This window comes from Primulina huaijiensis, chromosome 11, assembly GCF_012295235.1.
Source record: "Primulina huaijiensis isolate GDHJ02 chromosome 11, ASM1229523v2, whole genome shotgun sequence".
In the NCBI taxonomy this organism is placed as follows: domain Eukaryota; kingdom Viridiplantae; phylum Streptophyta; class Magnoliopsida; order Lamiales; family Gesneriaceae; genus Primulina; species Primulina huaijiensis.
In genome coordinates this window covers 8,051,641-8,060,773 of record NC_133316.1, presented here as the reverse complement: position 1 = coordinate 8,060,773, position 9,133 = coordinate 8,051,641, and the positions used below count along the sequence as shown (strand labels likewise).

Sequence of the window (9,133 nt, the reverse complement as noted above, 5' to 3'; positions counted from 1 at the left end):
TCTAGCATTTATGCTTATTATATCAAGAAATAAGGCAATTTAAAATGCTTGAATAGTCAGAGTACCTGTAATAAGCGTAGTGTTTGGATCCGCTTGCTCAGCATGCATCACATATGCCCTTCCAGTCATAAGGTGCTTGAGCTTTAGGCAATCGCAGCCTTGTGTCCCATCTCTCCGAACTTGAAGCACTTGTAGGTGCCCCCCATTCACTTGCCGTAATAATGAAGTTTGCACTCCTTGCATTGTGGCTTCTCAGCTGTCTTCGGGACATTATCTTTAGATGGTTGTCCTTGTGGTTTTGGCTATCCCGGTCGCTTAGGGGATCCCGTATAAGGCTTCTTATTATACCGACTAGCTTGCTCGGCACGATTCTTCTTGTGCTGCATCTCCCAATCAATGTCCTTCAGTGATTGCTCGGCTCGAAAAACTTTAGCAACGGCAGTAGTATAATCAGTAGGATCAGTGAGCATCATATCGCGACCGATCGTGGGCCTCAATCCATCAAAGAAGTGTAGTAACTTCTCCGCAACATCATTAGCAATCAAGAAGGGCACAAAGTGACAGCCCCTATCAAACTTCTGCACAAACTCGGCCACAGATGAATCCCCCTGGCAGAGAGTCATGAACTCCCTCTTGAGCCTAGAACGAACGTCAGAAGTGAAATATGTATTGTAGAATACCCTCTTGAATTCCTCCCAAGTCAATGTCGCCAAATTCACCCCTCGCTCCGCTCCCTCCCACCATAAAGAAGCGTCGCCCTTCAACTGATAAATGATACAACTAACTCGGTCAGCGTCTGTCATATCTATGTAACGAAAAATAACCTCCAAAGAGCGAATCCATCCCTCAACAACGAATGGATCCGTAGTTCCAGAAAAATCCTCGGGGTTCATCCTCCTAAAATGTTCATAGACTGCCTCCGGTCGAACCCTCGCAGCATTTCCAACATGTTACTTTAGTAACTGTGCTAGGCCTGCTAATACACGAGCGCTAGCATACTGATTAGTAGAAGGCTGAGGAATCTCCTCCTCGTGTCTACCCTCACTACCACTGCGAAGAACTTATCTAGGAGGCATCTCTGTACAATTCGTCCACACCACGTAACCAACATGCAATTGATATTTAAAATATCATGCACCTAACCTCTATATCATGCATCATGAAAGAATTAAAAGAATTTTAGCATATAAAATATAAAGCAATGAAAAGTCACATACTTGATGCGTGACTTGTTGAGCTTCTTGGAGTGACAGTACACAACCTTTTCAGAAAAACCTTCGCTCTAATACCAACTGAAACGACCCTCGCTTTTTAACTTTAAAATTCTACTATATATATATTTTTTTATAACCAAAATTTCGAAAATAACTAATTAAAATAACATAACATTCCCATAAATCAAAATAAATTGAACATATAAAATCTCAAGTGCATAAAAATCCCTAAATTGTCAATTAACCAAAAATCATACGTCGAACTTTAACGAGATCATCTAACATCACATGAAGCATGAAAGAATATTTCTAATAAGTCATTAACAAAATTATTTTAAATCTTTTAATTATCAAGCTAATGCGGAAATAAATGTCCATCGGGAGTGTACTGTCTGCCTCGATCCACTCAAGCGTTAGCGCCTCCTTCACTTTAATCACCTGCAACATTCAAATCTAGTGAGTCTAATAACTCAACAGATTCTAAACATGAGTAGCAAATAATACATATACAAGAACATGCATTAAAACATACTTTTATTTAAAATAAAATTGTAATCATAAATTTATCATAAATCGTAAAATCATAGAATCGTAAAGGTGTCCGTCCTTTATAATTTTGGGTGAAGTTTGATCCTTGAATGTGACTAGCTTTTTATCTTCTGCTCGACTGATTAGTCTTAACTCACCATTGCGCATGAGGACTGGCACTAAGCGACGTAAAAAAATAGAAATACGATCGTTGGGCTCCTTTAGGGCCTTTTTCCTCACGATATTTCCAAAAATCTTAAATCCTCTTTTGTCACAGTCAATTCACATTCTTTAAAATATTTTTCATTTCTTTTTTATTTCATAAAATATCACGACTTTCCAAAAATAGCATTTTTACAGTAAAAATTGCACAGCTTTACCATAAATCATAAAATATCATATATTCATAAAAATCAACATAATATATTATTTAACATGCATATAACCCTTCGGCACACTGCAAACCCTTTTTGTATTACCAGGTGTAAAATGATTGTTTTGCCTCTACACGTAAAATTTCTCGATTTTGACTTTTTCTTACTTTCATTGACTCTAGACCATCTCAAATAATTATTTAAGCTTAAATTTTATTTTTGATATTTTATTTAGCTTAAATTTGAGGCTTTCAATTTAATTACCGATTTACTAATTCGATGAGCGTTTGATTCTCGAATAATTAAAACTTTAATATTTTTTTCCCAAATTTTAATCATAAACTTTTCATTCCTAAATTACCCTCGTGAACCATGAATCGACCCCCCGTTGACCATGGTTCGACCCTTTTCTTGAACCATGGCCTAGCCACCTCGAGCCATCCTTTGACCAGACCTCCTAGGGACCCTACTGACTACGCCTATCCCATCTAACCAGCCCCTAGCTCATGCCACAGCTTCCTGCACCAGATGAGTTGCAGCCGAGAATTTGCAACTAGGACTGTAAGGTCTAAAATTAAGACGATGTAATTCAACTGCATGAAAATCTAGGAAAATATGAAAAATGATTAATCAAATGATTTTTATGGCAAAAATTAATTGTGACATGCATTATTATATGTTAAATATAATTTTATTGTCATCATGTATTAAAATGTATTTTTAAGGATTATTCGAGTTGCGATCGAGGAACGGAGACCGATGGCTGAAAAATGTAAAATATTTTTATTAAAATACGCAAAGGCACGCTTATTTCTTCCCTTCAAACATCTATCACACCATAGTAATCATCTAAGCATCTTTTAAAGGAAAAACATGGCACGCAAGTTGAATTTTCGCAACAACATGCATATATGTTCTAAACTTGTGTTATTTGATTCCAAATTCATGTGTTTAAGAGGGCTGCCATGATTAGGACACAATCAAGCATCGTTGCACACGAGTTCAGGTTCATTGAACATCATCAAACGCTGCACAAAAACAGAACAAACAAGCTGGAACAAAAATCTTGTATGGGTTGATCATAGGGCATGGTTTTTGGACATGTTGACTTAGCTTGGGTTAGGTTGGGACCAGGGCTGGGCTGAGGTCATGTTCGAGTCAGGGGGAGAGTCCTATCCATGCTAGGACTCGAGTCAAGAGGGCTGGGGAGGAGTTTTAGCAAGCTAGGACTCCAACCAGTGCGCCTCATGCAGTCGCGTGGGGTGTGTAGCCACGCAGGGGTTGGTTGGCTCGGCCAGGGGGCTGTGGCCTAGGCTAGGTCGACTCAATAGGGTCTTAAAAGGGTGCTTGAGGGGCTGGTTCAAGGTCTGTTGCGGTGGCTAGGTCGTAGGCACGAGTTCAAGAAGTCCTTGCCAACATGGAGTTCTCGGCCAGGTTGTGTGATTGGTTGGGGGCTTCAGTTTTGGGGTTTGGGTTGGTTCCTAAGGGTGTAAAGGGTCCAGTAGGGTTTAGAAAAAGGTCGGATCGTGGTTGGCTCATGATGGTTCGGGCATGGCTCAACCAAAAATTGAGGAGGCTCGAGTATGGCTTGGGTCGATGGTCCTAGGGTTTTCTTCTTGGAAATTAATTCGAAACACGCCTAACCGGGGTCGAGTCGTGGTTCACAAGGGCTAAAATCATATAAAAAGTCTAAGTTTTGAGTTTAGGAATTTTATATTAAAATTTGAAATTTTTCGAGATTAAAACTCCTTAATGATGAATAATTAAATATTACTTAAAAAATCTAGTATTTAATCTAAATAAAATTTGGAAAATTTAATTTAAGCTTAAATAATTATTTGGGATACGTTAGAATCAATAAAATAAAGAAAAAGTAAAAAATATGAAATTTTACGTCACGGGTAAAACGATAATTTTACACCCGAAAATTAGTAAATGTCATAGCAGTGTCCTGAATGCTGTTTTATAGGTTAATATGATTATTTTAAATGTTAATGAATTTTTATATGTTAAATTGTGATTTTTTAATGTTTATGGATTTTCATGGTTTAACATTGACATTTAAAAGATATGTTACATGCTTGGTTTAAAAGAAAAACGATATTATATGCATGTTTTTATTAAGTGATGGAGATACGAAATGTTGAAGGACGTGAAGGGATTGTGACTAATACGATGATATGTTGGATATATCTTAAGGGTTATAGTCCAGTGGGAGCCCGACGATCGTGTTTCCTTGGATACGGTTACGAATACATTAATATGTTAATACGTTGGCCAAGGCCCAGTTGACGGGTGAGAGTGTTGCTGGTGTCCACGCCGTCCAGTACTGTGGTTTTCTCTATATGGATCCATCGCCCAATACGAATTTGAATACGAGTCATTATCACGATCTGAATTCAACAAACACGAATATAAATATGAATATGTTAATACGAATATGAATATGTTGATATGAAAATGTTTCTGTTTAAAGTTCACGCATTGTTATGAAGATGTTATTTTAAGTACAAGTATTTTTCACCGTTGTATGTGATCTGTATACGTATTATGTTGCTATCAAGAATATGATGTGTTGAGTCTTTAGACTCACTAGGTCTGATTGATGCGGGTGATATTGATAATTATGATATTGGAGGTCTTGATGGTTGACTTTGTTGGACTGTCGGTGCACATAACCCAAGAAAAAGCGCTTATACTTTTCCGCACTTATGATTTATGTCTAAGACTTTTGTTAAAGATTTTACGACTACTTATTTAAGTTTTTTTAGAGGTTTTTGAGAGGTTGTTAGTTGTTAGCGACTTTGCTATTTTAGGAATTCCAAACGAATGACGATTTCATGTTTTGACTATTTCTTTTAATTTTCAAATACTAGTTTGTTTTTTTGGTTTAAATGCAGTCAAAAATATTTTATGCATGTGGATGCAAGTTTCGGCCGATGCTTAATGTTTTAAAAAAATAATAATTTCCAGTACTTTTTAAGTAAAACGAATAGCAGACGTTTCAAGAACTCTCCATTTTTTTCACTAGGACTCTTCACTCTAGCCACCCCCGAGTCCAAGCCCTCCTGACCCTCACCGGACCATGCTCCAACCCCTGCTCGGCAGCCACAGCCAGCGCCGAGTCCCTACAGTCGCGCGAAGCCGACTTCGTGCACCAAGGGAGAGTCCTAGCCCCATCGAACTCTTTCTCGGTTGTTGTCCAAGAGTCCTAGCCCTACTAGGACTCATCCTAACACCTAACCACGTCCAGCCCAGCCCCTAGCCCAGCCCTGACCGAACCATGCATGGTGCCGAGCCCTTCCCATCGAGTATGGATAGGAAACCCTAGGATTCTACCCTTCCACGAGCACAGCCCTTTCCAGCTCGTGTCTAGCCCTCGTTTCAATCCTAAAACGTCTGTGTTCTATCCATAAATCATCCCAAGTTGTCAGCCTGTCCCTTGGAAATAATAACGTTTTCAAAACAAGCATAAAAGCATCAAAACTTTGAAAATATTTTTTCCATCGTTAAACCAATCGTGCATACGTATTTCTCATGAAAATGTTATCAAAACATGCATAATATTGTTTGAATGATGCGCCAAAGGAATTTAGAAACGTGCCTTTGCGTTTTAGAACTCTCGAAAATACGATGGTCGGCGTGGGGTGCAAGGAAAACGAATAGGCGACGAAGACTCCTTCTTTTCTTCTTTTATGATTTTAAAATTTTAGTGTGTGTATTATGTGTGAGGATCGGCTGATATGGTGTCAAAAAGACCTAGGTTTCTATTATATAGTTTTTAATTTCCTTAATAATGGGCTTGGGTTTTGGGTTTTCAAGTTTAAGGGCAATTGGGCCTACTCATCTTAGGTAAAGTAGGCCCAATAACCCCTATTTAATTGAAAAATAAAAGTTTATAAAAATTAGTTTTCAAATATAATGCATTTGATGTTTTAAAAGTCCTTCGTTTTTCCAAAACCGGCTTCCCGGATAAAATCGAGCTTATCTCGTAAATAATTTGAACTCTATAATTTTTGAAAAAATTTAATCATATTTATAAGCCTTGAAAATATTTATCGAAAAATATTTTTTTTTGTCTTGGTCGTCTCCAGTCTCCTTTCCCCAGCCTATTATCAAATATTCTGGTAAAATCCTTCAATTTCATGAAATCATGCAGTTTAAACATTTAAACATATAAAATATATCAATTAGGTATTTAAAATAAATTAAATAAAATAAATATGTAATTTAAATCATTTGCATGCATGCAGTTTATGTGGGTTGGCTTTTAGACGTTACACATACAAACCCATTATACATACTTCTCACTAAATTTAATTTAATCTTTTATAAACTCAACCTCTGAGTGTAATATTTTAAATCCTCAAAGTTTTGTAATATTTTAAATCCTCAAAATTTATAAATTCAACTCCTTGAATTTATTCTTTCCAAATTTTAATTATCATAAATTCAACTACTTGAATTTACTATATCATAATTTTATATAAATTCAATTCCTTGAATTTATTGTCTCAACGACAACAAATGATCCGGTGTTTGTGTGACCCTCAATAGTTCAGAGATAGAACTAGACTCATTCACAACTCTTTGTGATTCAGGACATCGTCCTTTATTCGGGCTTACCCTAATTTGCTTCATTCCATGCACCAACATTTGATCATGAGAATGTCGGAAATCATTTTTTTGATTAGACCCATCGAATCATGGTAAGAGTGTTAAGTAGCATCGTCCCATTATTCCCTAGGTATCGCTCATAGCATCTGCAAGAACTAATCAGTTATGATTATCATACAGTAGGTCCCTTCATCTCATATATCCCGATCGAATCTGCGACCATTGGTTCATCGAGGGTTTCATATTAGATTCAGTAGCTATGTGATATAATCATGAAATATGCATAGTGTCATCGCATGCACAACTAGAGAACCCTTGTCTATAATGTAAATCTTACACTCTTGCCAGAGATTTCATGCACTACTATTTCGTTAGATCACATAGGATATCAACACTTGTACGTGAGCGGTGAATTTCCAACTACAATGCATAGGCTCCTACACATGTCGCAATTGCGCCCAAACTTGCCACCTTGTGACCCTCGAAGAGTTGGTAAACGAGTCAAAGCACAATCTTAATATGTAGAGCCTCAATATTTTCTCGAGTCGTAAAGACTGATGATGTACAATCACAACCACGAACTTTTTCTCTCGGTGAATGATAACAACTTGGAAATTTCGAGAGAGAAATGTTCGGTACAATCATCACATGATTATTCATAAGCAAGATTTAACATCTTTATTTCCTTACCATGAAACAGAGTACACAACATCACAGATGCTAGTTGATACCTCCAATTCAGCCTGGGTCATGGATGATCTGGGATGTTAAATGGATGGCCCAAATCAGGACTAATCTGCAGGATAAGTTCTTCAGGAGTTGGGACGGTGAATGCCCGGGGCATCTTCTCCTCGAGCTACCAGAAGCCCGGGTTCTCATACAAGTTCCCAGATGATTTCTACTCGGGCTACCTCGAAAATAGCGCCTCACTTGAGTGCACCAGTATGGGATCCCTTATGCTAAATAATCATTATTCTCATAACTACAGGGGTTTGGCGTATCAGAGAAATTATCAGAGGTAGGGTAAGGGCAGCCACCTTACCCTAATTAGTAGGTGGACACTGAAAACAATGTAATCATGGGATTTCCTCCTATAAATAACAGGTATGTATTTCATTTGGTGGATTGGAATTCTGGTTCTTTGAACATTCACATACATTCATCACATATACAACCCTTTATCCTTCATCTTCGCCTTCTAACTTAAGCATTGGAGTGGCTACGCCGGACACCTCTCCGGCCCATTCACGAGCTAATCTCCTTGTTTGAAGGTTATAGCAGAAGCCATATCTCTTGCCCATTTCCTTTAACAAAACTCTTATCCGATCCGGTGAATTGCCCCGACCCAGCTCACCTGATTCATCAGGATCACATCATTGGCACCGTCTGTGGGAAATTTTGAGCTCAAGACGTAGATATGGCTCCTACAAGAAGGACAAATCAAGACACTTCCCGGGTTCCTGGAGATGATGTACTTATCTCTGGACAAGGTGGTCTTCCACCCACAGGACCTCCACCTGTTATTACTTTGTCCCCGAAGGATTTGGCTCGGATTATATCTGATGCAATAAAGAAGGCCGTAGCAAGAAGGGCCCGTTCTCATCATGCTACACAGCCTAGAGAGTAGTAGGAGCGAGAGCAAGAAGTGAGGGAGGAAGAAGTGAGGATGGAGGAAAGGGAGTCTAGTGCCGGTTCAAGTCTCCTACTGTGGCCGAGGAGTTGGAAGAATTGAGGGAGAAGATGAGGATTCTGGAGGGGCAAATGGAAAGTTGGAATCGCTCGGATAGTCACTAAAGGATGCCCCTTTGTGGATGCCATAGTCCGGGCATTTTAAATCTGCAAAAATCAAGGGCTATGATTACAGTTGTGACCCTTAGGAGCATTTGGCCCGGTTTGAAAACATGGCCATGTTGCACTATTATGCTTACAAGATTAAGTGCAAAGTGTTCCTAACCACTTTGGTTGACTCAGCCCAGAGATGGTTTGAGGGACTGGCCCCTTAGAGTATACAATCCTTTGAGGATTTCTCGAAGGTATTCTTGTACCACTTCAGCACCAGCAAGAAATAAAAGAAAACTGTCTTCACTCTTTTCAAGTAAAGCAAAGCCCGGAAGAGAGTTTGAGGGCTTATATCCAGAGGTTCAACTGAGTTGCTCTGGATTTCCCATCTTGTGCTCCCGAGACAAAAATTACTGCATTTGATCAGGGACTACGGGAAGGGGAACTTTTTTGATCAGTAACCAAGATAGGGCCCAGGGATTTCGAAGATATATTGGCCCGGACAGAAAAGTACATCAATATGGAAGAGGCACAGAAACAGAAGAGAGAGGCTTTGAGGAGAGAGAGGGGTGACCAGGTGCCTAAACCCGAGGAGAGAGGACAAAGAAGGGGTAACCCTGG

The 9,133-nt window shown here is 38.8% G+C and overlaps 1 protein-coding gene across 1 annotated transcript; it reads right to left on the bottom strand.

Annotated features, from left to right (window-relative positions):
- Positions 1 to 302: 302 nt before the first annotated feature.
- LOC140988338 (uncharacterized) lies at positions 303 to 893 on the bottom strand. The gene has a single exon (XM_073457366.1). The coding sequence runs from the start codon at positions 891 to 893 to the stop codon at positions 303 to 305; it is 591 nt and encodes a 196-aa protein (XP_073313467.1).
- Between the last annotated feature and the right edge of the window lie 8,240 nt (positions 894 to 9,133).